This window comes from Saimiri boliviensis, chromosome 4, assembly GCF_048565385.1.
Source record: "Saimiri boliviensis isolate mSaiBol1 chromosome 4, mSaiBol1.pri, whole genome shotgun sequence".
Taxonomy (NCBI): domain Eukaryota; kingdom Metazoa; phylum Chordata; class Mammalia; order Primates; family Cebidae; genus Saimiri; species Saimiri boliviensis.
The window spans coordinates 117,693,240-117,719,313 of NC_133452.1; the positions used below are offsets into that span (position 1 = coordinate 117,693,240).

Here is a 26,074-nt window from a genome sequence, read left to right on the forward strand (position 1 = left end):
TCCACAAATTAGTGATTCCCATGGTCTTTTTATTTTTTATTTTTTTATTGCATTTTGTTTTAGGGTACATGTGAAGAACATACAAGATTGTTGCATAGGTACACACATGGCAGTGTGATTGCTGCCTTCCTCCCTTTCACCTATAGCTGACATTTCTCCCCATGCTATTTGTCTATCCTCTTTTCCATTTTCTATAATTCAGAAAATTTCTAGTTCAATTTTTAATTCTATGCTGGAATCCCCTCTCTTAATGAGATCTTTCCTTTCCAAATATAAGAAACTCATTCTCTTCTGAGAGAGTTGATGCCAAAGGTATAGCACCCTTATTTTGAGATGAGCATCTGATGATTTTTGTTTGTGATGTCTCCAATTATCCTTCATCTTGTGAGAAGATTGTAAATTTGCTTTGGGGAACTATACCTTCCCATGTTGCTGGAAATGTCAGTTGACATCCCTACTATTCTCTAACCAAGAGATGAACTATTCCATATCCTTCCAACAAAGTTATTTCATTAGTCAAAGTCAGCTAATGTCTCCAAATACTTACACCAGATAAAGTATTTCTAAGAAGCAAACCAAGCATCAAATACATTCCATGGAAAAGAAGATACATTAGCTGATTGGAGGTTTTATAATTATATTCTGATTGAATTGGTATTACCTAATTCAGAACTGGGTGGATTATATTTCCAAGAATTGTATTGCTAGAACAGTCTTAAAAGTATACAGGAAAAATACAAAGTTATACTGGTCACCAATATTATATAATCAAAAAGCTTTTTGATATTTTCTGCATAGATTTATTAAAGCTATTCTCAATAATAAAGCTCAAGGACCCTGAAGTGAATATGGAAGCAAATGAAAAATCTGTATGCTGAAATATGGGGCCCTTTCTACCTAGAAACATTAACTGCAAATACATCCTGATGCCAAATAATCATTCTAATTTGAAACTGCCACCTTGGCACCGCCAGAAATCACCATAGCAATGATGGCCAGGAGTTCTGGCAGAAGTATCAGATTACAGCTGCCACGGACAGCTCATGTCTCTGACAGGAACTCAGTTTGATTTTCCCTGAATGATTTCTTCTTGTTCATAGAGTCATGTAGGTCATCCAGCCTTTAATAAGGAAGAGTCCATTGATAAGAGTGGCACCTTCACAGTGAACACTGGAGAGTTTATAACCCAGCAATATTCTGGGACAACTTAGCTATAGTTTTAGTTTTCATACTTACTAAAGGTTTCCTCTGATTTATTTACTTGTATATGTATTTATTTGTAGCACTGATGACTCTAATGAGTTTCCACTTGCTTAGAAGTTTTCATGCTTATAAATCTATTGATCTGTTTCATTGGCTATTTTTTTTTTGTCTAGTGACATTAGGGTTTATCTGATTGCCTTTTTCTTTTTTGTCTTAAGCACCCCAGTTTTTAAAATACATTGACTTCTATGAAAAACTCAATTTAGAATTGGGTTTTCAAAACGTGTAATAATGAGAAAATTCTAACATGGATTATCTACTTAAATAAATATAAATTCTGATGGACAATATCTAAGTATCTATAGAATTCAGGTGGCTGTCAAGTATTTTATGTGTCTCTTGCAATAAAGAGCATGATAATGTTTCCTTGGATTCATATTAATATCACATGACATTTCTAGAAGCTGCATATGAATCCCCATCCCTATCCTCTTGTGCAGTTAGAGGACCACCAATCTAACTGCACAGGAAATATGCTCTCCTGAGTAGCTAATTTCAAAAGACACTTTTCTTTTTATACATTTTAAATGCAAGAGAATTAGCCTTTGCCATCCTTTAATTGTTGATATTAGAGAAAAAGTGATGCTATAAAATAAAGCGTATTAATCATATTTCAGATATTTGAGAAAAACGAAATTGTAAATCCACATGTATGTCTGAAGTACCTGCTATATCCCAAGAACTCTCCTAGAACAAGATGCAAAATCTGATAGAATATTTCTCCAAGTTGGGTCTAGAGACATTTATATTTAGATCTCAGTTGTATCATGTTTGAGTTGTGTGGTCTGAAGTGTAAAATCTAATCTCCCTTTAGCCCCAGTTTCAGTAATCAGACTTACCTTGCAGGGTAATTCTGTAGATTTAAAAAAAGGACATAAAGCGCTTATCACTGGGCCACACAGATAAGAGCCACTTAAGAAATGGCAGCCATTATTATCTTTCTTAATCCTCACAATAACCCTGGGAGGTGAAGCCATTATCTCCACTTTGCTGATTAGAAAACAGAAGCTCAAGGAGGCTAAGTAAGTTTCCCAAGCTCACACAAGTGGTGAGCAAGCTGGAATTCTTTCTGAATCCCACATCAATTATCTTTGCTTGGTGCTATCTTAGATGTATCTCATAGATTCAGGGAGCACTCTTCTCTAGACTATTCAGATTTGTAATTACGTCTTGTTAAAATGGAAAACGAGACAAAACAATCCAGGATGGCCAACAAACAATACAGGTACTCTCAGTAGTGAGTCCAGAAGCTCTATGGATATTGATCACCTTGCAGCTATTTCATAGTACTGCAATTGGATTTTTAAAGGCTGGTATTAATATTTTGTCTCTGAACAGTTCTTGGCCAATGACTTACTCATCTGTGAATCACTGACACCTAGCACAGCATCTGGCATTCAGTAGGTTCTCAATAAATGTATACTGAATACCTTAAATGAATAAGACAGTGTAGGCATATAGGCCAGGGAAGGTGACTGCAACATGGAAGGCCATTATAAATGTTGTCTTCTTCTATAAAAGAGGTCTTCCCACTGGAAGGATGCCTCATTTACTGGTCCAGACAGGAACTCTGCCTCCTCATTCTGATTTTATTGTATTTCCTTATTGTTAATACAAATGGCTTATACATGACCTGTAGGTGGGCTTGGAACAAACTGTTCAGAGATTTTTCACTTTTAATTCAGATGTAAATCATAAAGTTGAAGCTTAAGGCTGAATTATATATAAGAGAGCTATTTACTGTATATGGATTTTAAGAAGCTGAAATAAATTTTTAGAAAAAGTTGGAGAATCCCCTAATCATAAACTTTATAGTATGAGGCCTGGAAATCATGGGCTGATAGGAATTAGAAACAGTTTGCCTGAATTAGTTTCCAGCCTTAGAACTTTATACACCTACTATGCCATTGCCCATATCCACAAAGATGAACCTGTGGTTCTTCTGTACTGGTTTGCACAAGTCCTGCAAGGGGTGGAAATTTGTGACAACTTCCTCCCCATCATAAGGGTCATGGCCAACACTTTTAACTTCTACCACAAAAGACAGGTTAACAAGAGCAAAGCATATTTATTTAATCAAAGTTTTACATGATGCAGGAACCGTCAGAATGCAGATCCAAAAACCTAAAGGAACACTATTTTCAAGCTTAGAGTTGATGAAGATGGACAATTGTGTAGAAATGTGATTGGACATACGGGCAATGATCTAATAGTAACAGACTGAGTGGGGAAACATAGCAAGGTCCGTCTTTTCATAATCTTTTTGTTCTTTATGTTGTAGCATTTCTTCCTCCTGGGTATGGGTCAAGACCTTTCTGGAAGTGAGGATCTTAAGACCTGCTGTAGGACAAGGTAAGTTAGAGAATTTCTCTATGGCCAGCTTCTAGATGAAAAGGTAAGCGAAGTTTAGAATAATATTTTCAAGTTTTTGGCTGGCTTTGGGGAAAAGAAGTGCTACTTACTATGATCCAACTTGGTAAAGCGGAATTCTGGTATCTATGACCCACTTTGGAGGACAATAAGGGGCCAGAGGCAGGAGGGCAAGAGATCAGAGAGTTCCTGGTTTTCAGGTTGCTTCTGAGGCCTTTCAATGTTCTTTAGTTCGAAGCACTCAGTATGCCAAAGCACCATACTCTGGCTACCATTTTCTGAGCCCTTGTATTCCTCCCTCTAGAGAAAGTTGTTGAATATTACCTTAAAGTGAATATCAAAACTCATATTAAGCAAGCGGTGCACACTACAGGGATTTAGCTTAGTTCTTAAAGCTGTGTTGTGAAAGGGAGATGATTTCCTTGGCTGGAGTCCCAATGTGTTCCTCACATAGAACTCGAAGACCCATGAATAATGCCTGACATTTCAGTATTTATGTTTCATATATGTTTCTGTTTGAATAGATATGATGCCAGAGTTTAAAAGAAACTAGACAAAGGGTCTGAAAACAGCAAAAATTAGTTGCATATTTTTAATTTTACCACTGTCATTCATGAGTATACCTGCTGTAAATACATAATTTTGCAACAGTTTAATAATATAGAAAAAGATGGCTATTGTCTAGGAATAAATTGCTCAAACTTTTCCTCTAAAAGTACCCTGACTGCCTAATGGAATGCACTTACTGCTGGGTCTCAGGGACAGATCAGGAAGAAGTCTTTTATGAACAAGACATTTCTTTGAAATCTTATGCCTTATACTTACAAATTAAAATATATTTTGATTTCTGTGTCACAATTTAGCTGTTTGTAGTGATATTGAATTAATATAAAATAATCTTACTTGATTATGATTCCCCAAATCTCTTTGTAAAAACTCAAGCCCCCATGAAAATGGGGATTTGTGATTGCCCTGTGTCTGTGTCTTCTTTTGCCCTCTATTCACCATCACTGTCTCCCAGTTTGAGAAGTATGAATTTAGTGGCGGTATGGAGCTCATTAGAAACTCAGAGAAGTATCCTCAGTGTTTTTAAAAGACTGCATAGGCCAGATACAGACACAATGGCTCATGCCTGTGATTCCCAACATTTTGGGAGGCTGAGGCAAGGGGATAGCTTGAGTCCAGGAGTTCGAGACTGGCCTTGGCAACATGGTGAGACCCTGTCTCTACAAAAAGCAAAACAAAACATAAATCAGTCAAATCAGTCAAGCATGATGAAGCATGCCTGTGGTCCCAGCTACTAGGAGGCTGTCATAAGGGGATCCCTGGAATCCAGGAGGTAGAGGTTGCAATGAGCCAAGATTGTACCACTGCACTCCAGTGTGAGTAACAAAGCCAGGCTCTCTCTCCCTCTCTCTCCCTCTTTATAAAAATTTCCATGGAAACTGAAAAGTTTTAAATCTGTATTTTTGGAAGTGAAGATAAAAAATATATCTATATGACAAATATTTGGATACCACTTTTTAAAACTTTTTTTTGAAGTGTAGTCTCACTTTGTTATCCAGGCTGGAGTGCAGTGGAATGATCTTGGTTCACTGCAGCCTCCACCTCCTGGGTTCAATCGATTCTCCTGCCTCAGCCTCCCAAGTAGCTAGGATTATAGGCATGCACCACCATGTCCAGCTAACTTTTGTATTTTCAGTAGAGATGAGGTTTCATGGATACCTATTTTTTTATATTTTTAACATGGGATGGATACTGTTACCTATTACAGTTTCAGAATGAATGTCTATAACTGTGTTTCCAGGAATTCTTAGAGCCCAGATCTCAACCCAAGACAGACAATTAGAACTTACCTAATTGTCTGTTTTAACATCATATTAGGAATCTTTATTCTAAAATATTAAAGTGGAACTCACCCTGACTAGATGTCTTTTTGATTTCCCTGGTTCTGTTACTGGTGCTAGCAGAAATCCAGGCTCAGAATTGGAGAGTCATATTTTTTCTGCCCCTCACCCTTTTATCCTGTGTTCAGCTAAGGACTAAATTCCACACATTCTGCCTCTGCAGAATCTTCTCATTGCTTTCTCTCCCTACTGCTTCCAGGAAGTGGACCTTCCTTACCTGCTACACTAACCAATCCTAATTGGCATTTCCACTTCTTTCATCCTGCTACAATCTATCCTGTTACTGACATACTCATAAACAAACAAACAAACAAAAACAAACAGAGTAGAGCAACTCATTCTGCACTGAAACAGCAGCAGCAACAACAACAAGCAAACAAAATACAATAGAAAGAGCTTAGCAGCTTTTAGTAGCAAATTAAGAAAAATCCCTCCTGGACTATAAGGCATGGTTTCTAAATTACTCACTCTAGTCTCTTCTTCCATATGCCCCTGTTTAGGTAAATTTTTACTTCTTGTTTCTTGACAATGCTATACATTAGTCAGCCTACCTGCCTTTTCCTCCTCCTAGAATTTCCACCTGCCATTTTTCTATCTCCTTGAGTTATATCTAATGTGAATATATTTGAAATTCAGTGTGTCTGTCTTTGAAATGTATCTTCCATAGTTGTCTGTTGTTTATAGCAGCCTCTGCCTTAACTCAGGTAGTGTCCAATAACATTTTGTTAAACTGGATGGAAAAATAACTAATTTATCACCATTCTTTAAAAATATACTGATGCTTACTAAGTACTAGGATCTCTAGAGCTGGGCATATAAATTCAATAAGGCATTTGATTACAGAACACAGGAGTATCACTACAGTATTTTCTGTATACTTTCCAGAAAGCAAGAATTCAGAAATGCAATGCTGTCCTGGAGACTGGCTACATGAAAGGGCCATTCCCCTGGTAGGAAATTAACTAGCCACAAGAGTTTTATGGATATATTAGTTGACAGAATATTATCATAGTGTATAGACTCTAGGGAGTTTGTTAGGCTTAAAGGCTGAAGCAAAGATGCTTTCAGAAGTCCAAGAGGCGTCAGTGGCAAAATGTTTAAGTTGGCCATTGTATGATAAAGCTTGCAGTGGGAGCAGAAGTGTCAGGGAACTTGGTATAAGTTTAGCCTGATTTAAGAGGGGGACAACCTGGACTTTTCCTCAAGATGCACCTACAAAATATAAGTAGATTGTATTACAATTCATTAGCATTTAAATCTGGCACTATGTTCTCCAAGCACTATCTATGAAATATCTGCCATATACTTGTTACAGCCCACAAGACTAAGGAAAATGTCTCTAAACAATTTTTAGAGAAAAAGTAATGCCTCAAAGTTCCCACCTGTTCCCACCAAATTTTGACACCTACAGTAATCATGCAGTGATTACAGCAGTTAAAGAGCTTAAGGATATATCCAGGGTTCTTGTGCTGCAACTTCTTTATCAGCAAATGTTGTGTTAACAACATGGTTTTATGGGTGGAATACTAAGCATAGAAATAAATACCAGCTTAAGGAATCTGTTACCAGTTGCCATAGAGAATAGATGAAAAAAGAATAATTTTTCTAATGCTCCAAATGACACAGTATGATTAGATTTCTTTTCAGAGTTTGTGATTATATAACTTAGGTTGGTTGAATTGAGGTTTAATTTTAGATCTAGGTTTTTACTATATTTTGCCACTGATGCCTAGTGGGTGAATTCTTTCCTCCTTTCCTTGGTACTAACATAACAATTTATTGCTTTTAGACAAAAATACATACAGTCTGATCCTCTATTTTTGACTACCTGAAGATTAATATTAAAAAGCCATAAAATATCTGTCCTTCAAAGGCACTAAATAATCTAAAGGCAAAGATTGCTGAATATTTTCTGTTCAAATCATAAGCTTGATACTCTTATGCTAAAATTTTTGATACATTAAATATTCAGTGCTAAGTTACTACAGTGAGGCTACATCAGTATTAAAATTTGCTATTTAATCATAGATAAAAGATGGCTTATCATTACTTTGTATCTTGTAGTCTGAAATGTTACTGAAAATAATCAATTCTCTTTGGACTTTATTCAGGGGAAAACTATTGTTGATCATTGCAGTAAATAAAACCATTAGTTTTCACACATGATGTACATTATAGAGCTGCCACATTCACCTACCTAAATGAAATGACTGAATTATGAGTAGTTTGCATGTTCTGGGAGACTTCTGTAATTTTAGGAGTATCAGTTAAGAGTATTGAGGTCTATGTATGCATCACAAGGGTGCAAATATATGAGAAATGTATAATGTATTATATCCAATTATGTTAGCAGACTATGAATCACATCCAATTATCAAGATGCATAAGTACATTTTATGTGATGCTTAACCATCATTAATTTTGTATTTAGCATAACCTCCTCAGTTGGTATGATTTCAGTAATTTTCACTAACAATATTATAGCATCCATATAAATTCGATGTAAATTAGAAAATGAAAATTTTCATCTTATTTGTATCTGTAAAAAGGCATTTGCTAAACACAGGAGAACATTGAATCAATAGTTTCTATTGGGGGAAAAAAACATCTGAATGTACTGCAGATAATTTAAATAGCTGGAATCAGAACACAAAACAAGTAATTTTCAGAGAAAGCCTAACCAGCCTAAGCATGCTCACGGGATCTCTTCAGGCAGTCACTGAAGTAAAACCAAAAAAATTGTTTTAAATATAAAAATCAGGAAGCTGACATTCCTTCTCCCTACAAACTGAATCAGCCAGGTTCGACTCCCAACATAAATTGTTCACTTATCTTAGTATTTATAAAATAGATTCCTCACTTGTCCAGAAAATCTCAGTTTAGCATATACTTAAAGTAATTATAACTTTAAAATTTCATGCTATACAGAATAAATTTTAATTAAAAATGCTTGACTTATTTAATTAAATTAGTACATAATATCCTTACATGGATGCATAGAGTAATAATCTTTAATTATATACAAATTTTGAATTCAGGTAATTAAAATTCTAAAATAATTGATATAAACTTACCTCAAAATCAAGGTCTGAATATCGTGATTTTCTTCTCTGTTAGATGTATTTTTAAAAAGAAGGAGAAAAACCAATAAATTTATGTTTAGTCATTCAAACAAAATGAAAAATCATCATTAAAGATAAACCTACTTCTGTGTTTTATATGTATTTCCTTTACATAAGAAGGAAAATAAAATATTTTATGATTTCAAAATGTTCTATTCACAACTTTGTTTTACTTTGAACTTCTTTTAAAATTAAATAATATAAAAATACATAATATCTCTCATTTTGACCTCTTAACCCTAATTTTTAGTAAGGAGAAATTGTTCCTATGAAAACTCAAACAGACATTTCAATGTTGAAAGAGACTTTAGGTTTACTACAGCAAAACTATAGACACACAGGATTAAAAATTGTATGGGAAAACTTGTCTAGTTACCTTGACATCTTCAACCAACCTCTAGTTTTCATTTCTACCAAATTCTACCCAGTCTTCTAAGTCCCAAAGTTCTTCATAAGTCTCACCCATGTATTTCTTGCAATTTTATAGTCCTCCATGACAGCAAAGTACTTCTCATTGCTAGTTCTAAGGAACTAAAGTATTTGTTCTAGTTCAGCAAAACAAACTATTCCACACGCCAGTAAAATGTAGATGTACATGTAAATGTCTCACAGTGTTTCTCTATGGCTCCATCTTTGTTAAACAGTTTCTGAAATCTACTTATAGATAAAATGCATTAATAAAATAATGAGGACTGATACATCCAGAAAACAGGATTAAAATGAAATTAATAAATGTGACATGATTTTCATATTAGTATAGAGTATTCTTAGCAAACTTTAATATAGATTTTTTAAACAGATTTTTTGATGAGAGAATGAAACGAAGAATTAACAAATAATTAAAACTTGTAATATTCAGGCAATTAGAAAAAAACATAAACCTTTGGGCAAAATTTTGTTTTATTTTTCCCATGCGGCCATCCCAACACCTATAAACTTCAATAATTTAATAGGAAATCATACCCAAAATAAGGTAGGAGACTGTATTATGCATTTTAACTGTTGAACATTAGGAGAGACAGAAAAGAAGCACTAATGTAGTTCCTTGAAAACTATAATTCAATTTCTGCAGCTAGAGTTAAAATTGTCATTACAAAACCAGAACCTCACTGTATACCTAATCCCCAAATCATGTTTCAGTAGACAGAAGGGGACACGCCAAAAGAAAGGGTTCATGTTTTAAGTGAAAAATTCCTAATTTTACTTTAGTGAAGCTGTTTAAGACTGAAAATGCAGTCTTCGAGTACAATCAAGGAGAGGGCTAAAAGCAGACTGCTTTCAGCATGTTGATCTCACTTTCTCCTTGTCTCCAAAATCATCTCAGCCTTGCCCTGGTGACATGCAGGAAGGAGAACAGTATTTGGGAAAGCATTGAGCCCAGCCCTCTTTTGCCATCTCTCTGCCACTATTGTTCTCTTACTGCTCCAGCGTACTACACCACACTTTGCTGCAATATGCTAGATTAAATGTCAGTGCTTCCACTCTGCTCTTGGATGCATTGCTTTCTTGGCACTGTGACTAAGCAGGATATTTTTGTCAGTGTACATTAAGGAAGATTCCTTCTTAATACAGCAAAATTCAAGCCTGGAAACACTTAGTTTTAAGCAATAATTATAAAACATTAGTCATGAACTTTGCATTTTATTTGAAAATTAAATAGTGAAACCTTATGAAAAAGGTTCAGCTAGCTAGGAGAGTAAGAGGCCCTTCTAATTGCATGCATTGGGAGGTTCTCTCTTGCCAAAGGTGAGAACAGCCATATGTTGTCCTCTTTGTTTTTGAAAGCAAGACTATGTTGCCTAAGAACCAAAAATGCTGATAAATACATATTACTAAAGGCTCTGGAGTTTAGAAGCAAGAGCAAAGGACAGGAATCTGTAAGATTACCATAGATAGACTCTGTTTCCGAGAGCAGGTGTCACCTATATCAGTATGAAATACGGAAGTACATGGATACACTCATACAAGTGGATCTCTCTCCTATTTAATTTTATTAAAATTAAACTCTAACATAAAGCATAGCAGAACTGGCAGTCTTGAAGGATTAGACTAAAGAATGAACAAATCAAACAGATTTGAATCATAAGAGCCTAAAGATGGTGGTGGGATTTGGAGTGGATGTGAAATAAAGCAGTAAAGCCTTAAAAATCAGAATGGGAAAAAATGGCAGATTTTTACAGTCCAAGTGAGTTAAAAATTTGTGTAATGTTATTCAGGTTTCCACAATACTAACCAAGTATTTCAACCTTTTATTGTTCATATAGCCCTTTCACATTTGAACATGCTACCCACCCGTAGGATGGTCGAATAAAATATTTTTTATTTCCTTATTTTATGAATAAGGAAAACTGAGGGTCAGTGGAGTTAAAATGACTTGCCCACTTTACCTAGGTGGTAGGCAAATGAGCTGGTATTCAAACTCAGGACTTCGGACTCCAAGCCCAGCATTGCCTTTACTGCCTCTTGCTGTCTCTCAGTAATACAAGAGTGAAGATGCCTGTGATGTTTTGTTGATTGTTACCAGAACTCAGCAAGAATAACATTAGATGACCTAGTCAGTCCAAGTCTGACTTTCTAAGCATAAAGCAAGGTCAAGCAGATTAACTTTTACTTGTCAATTGCATTTTGAAGGAGGGAAAAAAACTAGCAATTTGATATTTACATATTTGAGAACATATCTATGTTGAATGAAATAACTTAGAAATCATTCCAATATGCAATCATTTATAAGCAATGATACAATAGCAAACAGTAGGAGACTCATCCACCTCCAGATATAACTCTCATTTATTTTTTGAGATGGTCTTGTGTCTTGTCCTGTCACCCAGGCTGGGGTTCAGTGGCATGATCACAGCTCACTGAGGCCTCAACATCCTGGGCTCAAGTGATCCTTCCACCTCAGCCCTCCTAGTAGCTGGGACTATAGGCATGTGCCACGACACTTGGCTAATTTTTGTATTTTTTGTAGAGATGGGGTTTTGTCAGGTTGCCTAGAATTATCTTGAATTCCTGGACTCAAGCTATACCTGCCTCAGCCTCTGAAAGTGCTGAGATTACAGGCATGAACCCCACCCTGGCCTTAGTTTATCTTAAAGGGGAATGGGGCACTGGGAAATTGATGGTATAAAGAAAGAATAAGAATATTTAGCCGGGCACGGTGGCTCAAGTCTGTAATCCCAGCACTTTGGGAGGCTGAGGCGGGTGGATCACGAAGTCAAGAGATCAAGACCATCCTGGTCAAACATGGTGAAATCTCATCTCTACTAAAAATACAAAAAATTAGCTAGGCATGGTGGCGTGTGCCTGTAATCCCAGCTACTCAGGAAACTGAGGCAGGAGAATTGCCTGAACCCAGGAGGCAGAGGTTGCGGTGAGCCGAGACCGGGCCATTGCACTCCAGCCTGGGTAACAAGAGAGAAACTCCGTCTCAAAAAAAAAAAAAAAAAAGAACATTTAATTCTGTTCAGTTTTGGTCTGTTTCCACCTTTGGTATACATACAGTGTATTGGAAGTCTTTCAAAGCGTTGAAGTTTATTGAAACCCTAGCTGATTTGCATATTTATTCAAATGTCCTTTTGAGCTCCCTGGAATATTAATTCCAGAGAAGAAAGTGATTGGAAATAATGGTTATATATGTTTTAAATTAAAAACCAACTGAGAGAAATGATCAAGCCATAACAATTTTTCTGATAATCTTATAACTAAAAAATGCTACATGTAAATTTAAAATGAGCTAGGGTGATAGGTGATATTGAAATATTTTATTAAGATACAAATCCCTCTGTACATATTTTCCAATTTTTCAAATAACCTAATGTAAATAATCCTTTTTCTCGTAGTAGGTAATGTTTCTTCTATGCTGTTTCCTCTTCCTAATTTCCCACTTAGGACTCACCATAACTTGTATTCTGTTTCCAATACTCCATTAAAATTCTTCTTGCCGACAGTCTCTGATGAGCTCAATCTGGTCAAAGTCCAAGGTCAATTTTCTGTCCATCTTATTAAACACTCAGAAGCTTTTGAACATTAACCATTTCCTCATTAAAACACTCATTATCTCTGTCTTTCTTTTTCCTCCTTTTACTTGCTTCAGCTTATTCTCAAGTCTCCTCTGTTGGTTCTTTCATATCCCTGCCTTCTAAATATTGAGCTGCTGGGCTCTTCTTTCTCACATTCTCTTCTGAACACCATAATTCATTCCCATGATTTTGAATACCATCTTTTAAGTTCCAAACTTCCTTTATTCCTCCTGCGTTTCACATGATAGAAAATGCTGGATTTCTAGTTGGTCAAGCCAGAGGCTGAGGAGCCACCCTTCCTTCCTCTCTGTCCCTTGTCTTCCACATCGAATCCACCAGCATGTGCCATCTGTTCTATCTCTGAAATTCATCTCGTTCTGCCTACTGCTTTCTATCTCCACTTTCACCTCAACAGGCAAAGCAACTCTTGCCTCTCGTCTAGATTACTTCAGCAGCTTTCTGACTGTCATCCAGCTTTCTGTTCTATCTCCTTTCCTAAAACCTCTGGTTTCTAATCCTTTACTTTCTAAACAACCAAAGTTATGGATGAATGAATGGATGGATGGATGAATACAGAGAAAAATCATTGTGACAATCTTTTGCTAAAGTCTTCATTTGCTTCCATTGATTTATAAGACTGCAAATCTGGTCTCTCCTTTCCATTTTAACTTCTTCTTAAGGACTTCAACATGAGCTGCACAGGTATTCTGATCTTATGAGAATATGTCAAACTCTTTTCTATCTCAGGATCTCTGTACTCAGTTTCTTTTGCCTGAAAAAATTCCCTCAGCTCCTTGCAAGTCACATTACTTCTCAATTTTATTTCTTACACTAAATGACACTTTCAAATGCTTCCCTGACCACCTTTTCTAAAGAAGCCTTTCTCTTGCATTCCATAGTTATTACCCATTACTGCACACTATTTCATTCATTGGTTTAATGGTTAATTGTCTGTCTCTCCCATAGGGTTTATTCTCCATAGGGGCAAGTTCCATGTCTATGTTGATTACATTTATATCCAAAGCATCTAGCAAAGGCCATAGCACAATAGGAGACATTAATAATATTACTGGCAAATGATTAAAGGAGCTGCACGATAACAGCCAAAGATACTCAAAACAATTTGACTTTTAATTTTTGTTTTGCTGTTGCTTTTCTTGGGCATACTCTGAGAGAATCTGGTTAAGCAGGTAGACTAAACACACAAAGAAAACCATTATGAGTAGGTCAACTGACAGCTAAGAGAATCAAGGCAATTTACAAGAAGGCAGGCTTATCACTAATAGAAAGGAGAAATTCTTTAGGATGATTTAAAAGTAAGAAAATGTACAACAATATAAAGCTACTCAAAGGAATATCCAGTGAATGTATGCATAGAGGTATTTCTCCACATCTAAATCTTGTAGAATGATGAATAATTTCTCAAAGGGAATACTTCATTGTTTTTGTCACTGCAAATTAAGCCGGACAAGATACTAGAAGATTCATAGCAAGTAATAAATTCCACTGACTAATGAATGGCAATATGACTGCCATTAAAATTTCTATTATAAAGTGAGCAATAAACCTACTTGCAAGGAGAAAGCTCTGATAGCAAATCCATTAAAAATAGCTGTGGAAATGATATCTGAGAATAATTAATTTTTAAAAATGACTTTCATTCAAGCTAATTTTGTTTGTATGCCTGCATGAAAGACAAAATTCTGTAATCCAAGAGTAAAAGCAAAGCAATAAAAAAGGACAGGTCTTCCTTTAACCACACTTACATCAGAAAAAAATGTAAAAAAAAAAAAATGTCGTTTCTGCACATGGTCAGTTTGATAGTGGTTTTGGTTAGTGACAGAGTGTCCTAGTTCTGAAGTAAGGCCATAACATTTTGTCTAATACCCTGACTATTGATTTAATTCAGCATTCAAGCTTCTTTGCAGAAATTCAGGACATAACAGTAATGACATAATAATAACATAATCTTATATCTAAAGTGCTTCTTACAATTTCAAAGGGTTTTCATGTACATTAATTTTGATCCTCACAACCACTGTAAGGGAGGCACCTACAATTTGATATTATTGCTAAAATATTTTACCTTTAAAAACCATTATGCTGAGAGCTCTATAATTCATGCCCAAAGAAAAACTGGTGTATACAAATTTAATCTAGAATGGTGTCTCTTTCAGCCCATTACAAATTGAGAAAGACTTATTTTCAGATATATAGGTAAGTTTATACATAAATAGACAAGCTAGAGCATCAAAACCTTCTATTTTAGATAACAATTTTATAATGTACTAACTCTTATCAGTCATTAAGTATTTTTATTAATAAGAAAAATTAAGCATAGGAAAACCACATAAGGTGTTTACATTTCAGCAAGATGGTCCACAAAAATTCAAATGATAGAGAACTGAGAAGCCACATGGGGACCATGTAGTAATCCAGGGATCAGCAGAAGAGGTCAATAAACCTCTGAGGCTGGACAAATAAAAGGGAGTGCGGGGTGGCTTCAGCCCAGGGGTTGGAGCCCCTGGCATAAACTGGAAGCACTGTGGGAGCTACACCAAAGACATAGAAGGTGCTTCCAAAACCAGAAAGAATAGGGGAGAAAGACCCCAGGTTTCCCTCTTTTCCTTAACCTCTAATCTCTTACCAATGTTTCCTTTTGGCAGAACCCAGCCAAAAGCCGTGACTCAAGAACCTGAATTAACCCTTGAATGACACAGGGAAAAGAGTGAAGAATGGACCATGTGCTAAACAGGTCCAAGATGTGCATATAAGTTGGAAAGACTCTTGAATGAAAAAACGCTTACTATTTAAATCTGACAATTCAGAACAAATACTGACCTGTCTCCCTACAATTATACAACTATAATTTTTCAGGAAATAACTAAATAGAACAATAATCCAAGGTTTAAATTAGATTTTATAGTCCTCAAGTGCTTGAGAACCATCATACCTCTTTTGTTCCCTCTTGCTCAAAAGCAAAATCTTAGTGTGGTTTTTGTTGTTGCTATTGTTTTGCTTTGTATATTGCCATGTACTCATCACATCGTGTTTGTTAATTGAAGGTGAATGACTAAAGTGCTGATGACAATATCACTCCTCTTAACCATAAGCAAAGCAGTCAGAGGATGTTTAGGGCTGGAGCCATTGTTGTGAAAATCTATTTTAGTATTGCAATTATTCCATAATTGGGGCAGCTCTATATCTAAAGTTTTCAGAAGGGCTCAACAAGTTCATTTGGAAATGACTACAGTTAGAAAGAACATATCACAAGAAAGAAAGAAACAAGGTACTATTAGACTGAGAGAAAAATCTAGATATGTTTTTATGCCAAGAAACATCATGAATTTATTAAACTTTTTATACCCAGTAATTGGGGGTTAGCTGAACAAACTCCCATGAAGGCTGGTACCTTTCCTGCTGCCACTGACTTCGGGGTTGGGGAGCCTCCTCCTTTGTTGCTTCTTGCTTATTTGAATAAATACTTCCACCCACTCACCCACTCAAGTCTTTTTGGCTTTATTTTTTTCTCTCTCAACTCTTGCTTTTCCTCTTTTGCACTTTCTATCACATTCTATTCTACAACTGGTAGTTTTTACCCTATTCTTTCCTTCCCTTCAGTACTTTCCACATCGGCAGTTTGTGAAAACTGACTCCTCTGGAGATAAAAATGTGAGCATCTTTATATTATATCCTTGAAAGAATCCTGAGGATCCTGGCCATCCTCTGCTGTGCCAGCTGCCCAGGCTGGATGTTCCTATGGCTTTAATCTTCCTTCTTACTTAGAGGGAGAAAAGACTTAAATTGTTCTATTGCTTAGGCCTCATGTTATCCACATTATTTACTATTTTCTTCTTTACATTATCTTCTAAGACTCAAGACACCTCCTACCTACTGTTGATACCACTGTCCATGTAGAAACTCAGGTCATTTTTCTGCTTTTTAAAATTATTGTCAGAATATCATCTCCCTCACCAGCTGACCCTGCATATACAATCTAGCAGATCTGATAATTCTACTTGACAGTGGATCATGCTGCCCAAGAAGAAAGCCAGACCACCAACTTTATCTTCATGAACACAGTCCCATTTCCAAACTATGTTAGTTGTACAACTTAAACGACAAAGACTTTACCCATTTCATGTCTTTATTTATCATAAGACCAAATGCCTGTCAAGGACTAGAAAGAACTTTAAAGTTACCTTCATGTGAATATTCATGCTCATTACTGGCTCTTCTAGATGGCATAACATTGGTCAAGAAAGAAAGATTTTATTCCTAGATTTGCTATGCACTTGCTCTATAACCTTGAACAAATGACTCTACTTTGAAGATTATAACAACTTATCCATTGCATGGAGGTATTGTGAAGATTAACTCTGTTTTTAAAGTGATTTGAGGATCTGCTAATGAAAGATGCCATATAAATGTTAATTTTTATTATTCATTCCCACATCTATATATTCTCTTTCTGCTATCTCATAAAATAGTCACCCTAAGCAGTTACTATTAAACTCATTTAAAGAATGAAAATGAAGAACCAAATTTTCATTCTGAATTTTCTTCCTTTTCAAGATGTAAGTCTTGTGATCCCAAAGTAATTTAAATGCAGATCTTTTGGCTAAATCACTGCTATACATAATACTTACACTTAATAATAAGGATATGGAAATTTGGAAAAATTACAAACTGAACAAAGCAGTTCTGGGAAATACAGTCCATTTTTCAAGCACCGATAACCTGTACAATATCAATCCAGCAAAGTTTTTAGGCTTTTACATGTAAAACATTTTTGTAACAAGCAAAATATTTTCATGCAATTCCATTCAATCCCCTTGATCACATTTAAAAGAGCCATACTATACAGAAAACTTCCATATGGTCATTATGATTACTTATCATGTTATGTTATTATGTACAAACTCACTGAAAATCCTTTTAAAAACTTAAGATTTTGCACAAGTATTTTGTACTTTGTTCTTATATGGTCATTATTAGAAACCTGGTCGTCTCTGGGATATGCAAGTTACAAACAGAAAAACAGTAGCTATTCTGTTCAGATGGATGAAATGCTTTTGTTTAAAAGGGAGTTCCGGTCACCTTGGAGTTGAACTTGGCTTCACTACCCCTATCTGTGCCTTTGGTTCTGAAGAATTATTCTGACCTAGTTATCCTCAGAAGCACTATTCAGTTTGAGGTTGATCTAGAACTTAGAGACTTATATTAGATTCTATTCACATTACCATTTGTTGTCTAGAATTTTCTCAATCCAGTTGGAAAAACCCTGAAAATTACCCTATTCATCAAATTTTTAAAGCCTCTTAGAATGCTTCTTCATTTTGATCTAGTGGGAGAAATGGCTTTGGGAAGAAGCATGAAACAGTTGCCTCTGGGAACTTTTGGACACTCGAACATACAATTACCAGCATAACTCTGATGGAAAGGGCAGACAACTAATTATAGTCCCTTTCTGTAGATAGTGTTTTATATAATAATCTATTATACTAAAACAAATTCATGTATTGCATAGTGTGTGTGTGTGTGTGTGTGTGTGTGTGTGTGTGTGTGTGTGTGTATCAGCTTCAGGTTTATAGCTATTTTTCACTGTATGACCAGGAAAGCTGTGAGGAGTTTACTCTACTTTTGGTGGCCTTATGAAGCATAAAGGCCATGTGGTTGGACCTCAGAATCCTGACTGTTAGTATGCTCAGATTACATTCTTTCTGACAACTCAGTCTAAGATTAAAAATTTTAATGGTCATTATTCTGTAAAAGAAGAGCAAAATATTTACTCTCAAAGATATTGATCTGTAATAATAATTAATCATCAGTATAATGGTAATTATATTCAATTACATTTAGTGATATTTCAATGTTGTTATTTTTGACAGGTGTTGTTACACAGAAAATGCAGATCTCAGTTTAAGTTTGTAATGCCACGTAGACACTATGCACCAAAAGGACCTGTGGTACCTGAGAAACATCAGAAGAATCATCTGTTAATTTTTTATTTTAATGAGTGCCTAACTTAGTTCCCATGATGACAGATTAGTATCTTTTTAAATGTAATGGCTTCATTTTTAAAAGATAATCTTGAATAAGGGGATTATAATGCACTACTGAGAAAACCCTATATTGAGACTTAATCTCAATAGCCAGAAATTTTCCTGTGATACATAACTGCAAAAGCTAACGTGAATCTTCTCCGCCAACACCAGTGTCACCTCAGTCAATCAATCAATAACTCTATTTATTCATATTTCAACTATCAAGGAAAAATGTAATCTTCTGTGGCTCACCTCTAAAGAACTCATTGATATTGTCGATCCAGTTTCACTTCTTGATAGTCCTGCATTATCATCCAACTCAGAGGCCATGAAATTCTTCACAGCTGTGCGAGGTTCAAAGGGCAAACTCTGCATATGTTCCTGGGGTGCAAGATGTTGCTCTAAGTTCATACTGAACTGGTCCATTACAGGGGGATTCATATTGAATTCAGGGTTTACTTTGTAGTGCAATAGCCTTTCATGCGGCAAGGTTTCCATGGCAATATTCATTTTGCTTTCTTCTTTCATTGATGGCTGGTTATTTACAGAACTTCTGGGCATCACAATATAGTCACTTTCCATCATTCTTTCTTGAGGATGGACTATGTCCATGTCAGCCCCTCTCAAATTATCATCCGTACACAAGTACACAGTTCTCCGCAGTTCACTATTTTCTTTTTTCAGACATTGATTGCTAAGCTCATTCATACTCATGGGCATGTGCAGACCTGTGGGTTGCTGGATGATGACTTTGGAAATGACATTTCCAGGCAATGTTGAATAGCTTAGTCCTTCAGGGTTTGTTCCTTTTTCTTCTTCATCATCATTTAGAGAAATCCTAGAGAGTGTTCCCGTTATTGTGGCTGCTCGGCAAGGACCAATATCCTTATGAAGAACTATGAGTAGGAATGTAAAAGTTGAAGAAGGAGAGTTAGTGTGTGCTCATTTTTCATTATTATATTCTGTTGTCTCTCTGTCTAGTAAACAATGTTTCTGTATTAAACACGTTATTAAAGAGATATGTTTTTAAAATTACGTATCTATTTGTTTGGACATGGTCCAGAGATTACTCAATCACTGTTTATTGATTCTGTTACACTCTCATAGCTCTCAGGTAGCCCATAGCTAAAGCACATCTGAAAGTTGATTAATGGGCTTTCAAAAATCTTAGTGCCCAGTCCTTAAACAACTTTGTATAACTTTTCAGGGAAATAAGAGATTACCAGAGAAGTTTTCTTCATCAATCTGCTCCAAAGGATTTTTGTAGAATTATAAATATATTCACACAGATGTGATTTATTCTTAATGACTTTCCCTCTAAAGTTTTCTAGAAGTTATGCTCATTAAAATGCTTCTTGAAGGGATAATTATGGGAACTTCATCCTACTCAATAAGAAATCCCTCCAAAAATTATGCATATTGAAAATTAATGAGGACTTTTCCATTTAAGTCCATATGGTCAAGGTGGATACAGTATTCAAAAGTATTTATCATATTCAGTTTTATGTAGAAGAAAGAAAATTAAAAATTAATTTATATGCTGGAATGCCCTTATTAAACTTGCCAGCTGAGTTTAAGAAAAAAACACTATGAGCCTCCAAAATCTTTGTTCCATTTTAAGCCTAAAAATAATGATTTAGGGGGAAAAAAAGTCTATCATAACTTGTACTATGAAAGGAGACAAAACAAAAATGCAAAAACAATCAACAAAAGAGTAAATATTCTTTATTAAAATACATTTTAGGATTTTTTTCTCTTTTTGCCTCTGTATAAAAAGAATGCCATGTTTTTAGGATAATAGGGCAGAATAACACAAAGCATGCTTACTTATGAACAATTGTCAGTTCTGAGGGTACAAATGAATAAAATTCTGAAGACTTATTCTTGTAACTGGAATTGAAAGCACACAGAACAGCACTGTGTGAAGTTGGTTCAACATGCGCATCTGGTGCTAATCTACCTACAAAGCAGAGCAGTCATCACTTAAAATTTCATTAGGCATAGATGACTGTAAAAATCTGGTTTATTGTCTCTTCATAAAAAGTTTCAGATATACTGATTTTTTCCTATCTGAAAGTTCAGATATACTGAATTTTCAAATAGAATCATAATTAGGCATTAAAGTAGAGGTTGAAAAATAGATTATAAATGTCTTTCCCTATTACAGAGAAACAAGACTTTAAAATGATTTCAAAACATGAATCATTCATGTAATATCTGTTATCTTGAAAGATATCGTATCTAGTTATTGTATTATTGTCTGTGTTAGAAAAAATCATGTTAAATTTACATCTTTAACAATTTGGTTATGCCTTTTTATGTATTAAACTATTATACATAATAAAAAGTAGAATAATTAAGTTTAAAAAAGTTACTTCCAAACCTCTTAAAATAATAGATCAATAATTATAATTTCCAGGAGTAATGATACATGGCAATAATAAGGGGCAAAGCATGTTAAATTTAATGATATTGCAGTGATTTAATGGTATTGTAAATAAATACTTAAAAAAATCTCCAAATTCAGTGAGGAACACTTTTAACCCTTAATTCTATATAATAATAATTCCAAAATTTATAGCAGTAAAATTTAAACATAAATTATGGAAACCTATCTTATTTCATTAAAATATATAGACAAGTTTAAACTTTTATTTAAAAACTATAAAGGAAGTCTTGGTATTATGTATTGACTTTACAATTTAAATTTGTACAAGATAAATTAAGTATAAATATAATATGATTTATAGTTACAGTCAGCACATTTTAATCAAATGACATAATTGTGTTTGAACATTTAAATACATACACACACACACACACACACACAATGTAAAAAAAGATAATTCTTCCTATGCAGTAGTGGCTAATCTATACAAGAGAAATGCCTGCCTCTTAGACTTACTTAAAATGTTTATCCAAGTTTTGAATATACATCATAAACAAATCACACCACCTACACATGAAAACATAATGTTAAATTGATGGAACTTTCAAGAGAAATTAATCAAGTAGTAAAACACAAACTTCAGACAAAGCACCTAAATATTTGGCATGAGAAAGATTATTCAGAGTTCACGAATTGAGATTTTTTTAATTGAATATACTTCAACATAGACTGACATCTCCAGCTAAACTCAGAAGAAAGCTCCTATTAGGCTCAGCTGAAAAGGGCACCAATAACAAAAACAGAAAATGAAAACAGTACAAAAATTATTTTCTAATAAAATAGTGGAACTGGCCTACATTAGGATGCTAAATCCCACCATATAATGAGGCCTAGGAAAAATATGTAACTTAATGAAAAAGAACAAGATAAATACTGCAGAGATGAGGTCACAGCTTGGGGAGGATGAACAAATACTGTAGTACTTAAAATTTAGCACGCATCAAAATTATCTGGATGGCTTATACTAGTTCCTGTACCCCAGTCACCAGTTTCTGACCCAAAAGGCTTGGGTTAGTGCCTCAAAATATGCATTTCTAATAAATTCTCAGGTGATGCTAACACTGATAGTCTAGGGACCACCTTTTGACAACCACTGGTTTAATGTTACAGCTGTTAAAGAAAAGACAAAACTGTTTGCTTTTACAGTATATTGCTTCTCTATCGAGGAGAACTGTAAAGGGTACACCAAATGAGGCTGAAAGGAAACAACACTGAAGGTGGAAGGTTAGGAATTAAATGAATACCTAATCATTGTAAATAAATTCAAGCATCTAAACCTGGACAAATCACATTCCATCTTGGAACATAGATGTGGAAGTTGGCACCATGGCTGGTGACTTTGAGAAATTATGGCAGGTGGATGGAGCAAAGTGACAATATTATATCAATTATCCAAAAAAGGAAAATGATCAATTCTGGAAACCAAACACTAGTGAGAGTGCATCCTGGCAATATTTTGTTAGATTTTCAACGGGAAATGGTGATTTCTAATGCCCGGCACAGATCCACCGTGGGTTGCCGGATCATGATAGTTACCTTACTGCTCTGCTATGACCATACTCTACTTAGAGTATTTGGATTCAATCCAGGAATGAGAATATGAGATGAGTCTCTCATATTCTTATGATTATGACAAGATTTGAGATTCTGCACAGATGTTTAGTGATGTTTAATGATTTTGAAAACTTCATGTAGAGGAAGTCTGCTGGCAGATAAGGGGTGCCTTATTGAATACAGCAGATTTCTCTACTAGGTTTCATGCGATTCCACTCTTTTAACTACAGTTTGAACTAAGACTTAGAAGGTATTCTTACCAAACTTTCAGTCACCAAACAATGGAGAGGGATACTATGCTAACCTGAAATTAGTAAAATAATAGCAAATAGACATAAATGTAAAAGCCAAATTTCTTTTTCAAAACAAAACAAAACAAAACAAAACCAAAAAACAAAAACCAAAACCTTTACATATTAGATTAGACTGGGGAAGCCCTGGCAGTTCCTACAAAAAGTCTTAGGAATTTCAGGTAAGTTGACACTAGTACTGAAACAGAAGTCATATGAAAATGTAGATAGCCTTAATGTAAGTAAAGAGCCCAGTGTGATAAATGCTAGGTGATCAGGTATATATTTGTGCACCATAATTTACAATTAAATTATTGATAATTTGGAGGCTACCTTGGGCATCCTGCCTCAGAGAATACTGTAAGAAACGAATGATGAAACAAGGCTTGTTTAATCTGGAGAAAAAAGACTTGGATTGGGCCAAATGATAATTACTTTAAAATATTTGCATAGTTAGGTGAAGTAGATATCCACTGTTGTTTGAAAAGGCAGCACGAAGATCAACAAATAAAAAGTCAAAATGAGGCATATTGTGTTCCTACAAAGGACCATTTTCCAGCAATTGGAACTATCTCCCAAAATTGGACATGTAGTTTCCTTTAAAACTATTGAGCCACCTACTCTGGTGAGAATTTAGCCACAGGCTGGGAGACTATGGGATCCAAGCACTCTAAGAGGACATGCTGCATAGTTTCTCTTGATCCTTTCTAAAATTAAAACCACAGCAACCTTAACACACATACAGACAATGCTGTTTCCTCTTGACAATAACCCATAATCCATACATGATAAAACAGAGGCACAGAGAGGTTAACTTGACTGGCCTTACACCCAACAACCATTACTTGGTGGAATGGAAGTCTTATGTCTTCATGTTAAAGTTTTTCTTCTCTCATGGTGTTTTCAATGAACCATTCTCAGTTTTCCTATCATTTCTCTTGTTCTTTTTTTTTTAATCCTTCTTCATTCACAAACACACTTCTGTTCCTACAGTCCTTCCATTTTAGGGATTATATTTATACATAAACATAAATATGGAGACCAAAGTGACTTCATCTTGAATGCTAATCCACTATATTGATTTCTGATTAACACCAGTCCTGTGAATGCCTCCTGATTCTTACTATATTTACTGTGCTTAATGTAAGAACATGTACTCACTACAAATTTTGCCTTTAGATCAAAGCAACTTTGATGTTATTGCACAAATTATAGGATATGAGGCACATAGCACTTTTGCCCATTCTGGAGGGTCGCCTTTAATTGTCTCTATACAGCATGTATCCCCTTTCCCTATGGTATATAAACTCTGAGTCTGAAGAGTAACTGTGTGAGGATCTATCTGTCTTGTTGCTTTCAACACTACACTCCTGTCTGTAAATTCCCTAATATACCACCTTTTACTGACAACTGGATTTTTCTGCCTCATTCTTTGGTTTCTCAGCTCCTTTGGCATTTGGGGCTTACATATACAGCCCTTTCACAGAACACTGTGCGATATGTAAACCGCAGCATTTTCTTTAAAATTAAAATCTATAGAAATGACTTAACATCCCTACTGATTAGATTTTCAAAATCTAAATATTCTTACCTGATCGGCAAGCAATGTCTACATCCTTTTCAAAGTCTGTCTGTAACAAGAAATAATAAGACATAGAACCATCATTTAATGAAGACCTCAAGTGTCTTTTACTAATCAGATTATCTGAAGTTTACAGTTATCTAACTTGGCAGTACCAGTTTATTGTTTTGTGCAAAGAAAGTTTCTCTAGGCATAATTAGATTGTTTTCACGAGTGTTTCCTAGAGCCCAAATGTTAAATAAAATAAATGGAAACATAGCATACAATTTTAACAAGACAATATAATACCTAGTGTCATTTTCAGTCTGGAAACTGATTACCATATATTAAAAGGATAGAATTTTAAGGCAATTCTCTAACCAAAATAAAGACATCATAATGTGAATTATTATGAATATATTTAAATAATTATTGATATTTTAAAACATTCAATTTGAATACATTGCTTATAATGTAACATCTTATATTGCAGCTTTGTCAAAATAGATTAAACTAGGCTCTTTAATGATTCATTTTCATTCAAATGTGACAAAAATCTTTCAGGTTTAGGAATTAAAATTGAAGATTAAATCATACTCATCTGGTCGAAAACCTTCAGGGGTTTAGTTGTGACCTTATATTTTCCTAAAACTTATTTTAAACAAATTGATTATTTTTTTAAAATGATACAATTAAATTATCTCATCTTAATCAAAGTCTTCCAATCATATGCCTTTCCCTATTAATATTTTAAATCAGAGATATTGTATCTATTTGTCTTTAGTAAGGAATTATTCTTTGTAAAGTCTTAGTTACTAATGTATCATCTAGTTTATTGTTGCCTAGTTCAAAAAACTTACTAGTAAATCAAACACAATATAAAAATGAAACTTTCCTATTTAATTTCTTCTTTAAATGACACAGTTTAAATCTCATCTTATTTCTAAAATACATCAAAGTGGTTATGCCTAAAGAACACTTTGTAATAATATCCAGAGCTCATGTACAATAACAGATTTTTCACTAAAAGGGTGGCTACTCCTTACGCTTTAGGACAGTGGTTCTCATCGTAGGCTGCATATTGGAATCACTAATACCTGGGTACCATTCCCAAGACTTTGATTTTAATTGGTCTGTGGCGTGGCTCCCCTGATGATACTGTTTCACTAAGGCCAAGAACTGCTGCTTTAAGACTAGAAGTGTAAGTTCATAGTGTTCTGATCTGTAAAAAACATCCACATGATCCTACGCACAAATCATTAGCCCTTATTCTATGCAAGGAGGAAAATACTCCTCAGTGTTGTATAGGACTCCTGCATTCAACAACCCAGGGAACCAACAAGTCCTGGACTCCGAAACAATCTGGAGATAATACTTAACCTGATATCAGAGTTCACAGTCTAGTAATGAACTGAAGCCAAAGTCACTCAAAATGATATTTTGCTATTATTTTACTAACAAGGATTTATTTTATTCCCTTGAGAAATCATGA

The 26,074-nt window shown here is 34.9% G+C and overlaps 1 protein-coding gene across 3 annotated transcripts in view; it reads right to left on the minus strand.

Annotated features, from left to right (window-relative positions):
* Nucleotides 1-26,074, minus strand: part of ADGRB3 (adhesion G protein-coupled receptor B3) — a 740,902-nt gene that overhangs the window by 11,386 nt on the left and 703,442 nt on the right. For all 3 annotated transcript variants that reach the window (XM_074398120.1, XM_074398119.1, XM_074398121.1), the window contains 3 exons: nt 24,613-24,652; nt 18,981-19,624; nt 8,615-8,650 (listed from right to left, as the gene is read on the minus strand). In XM_074398120.1, coding sequence (XP_074254221.1) covers nt 8,615-8,650; nt 18,981-19,624; nt 24,613-24,652 — 720 coding nt within the window. The remainder of the gene's footprint in view (nt 1-8,614; nt 8,651-18,980; nt 19,625-24,612; nt 24,653-26,074) is intronic.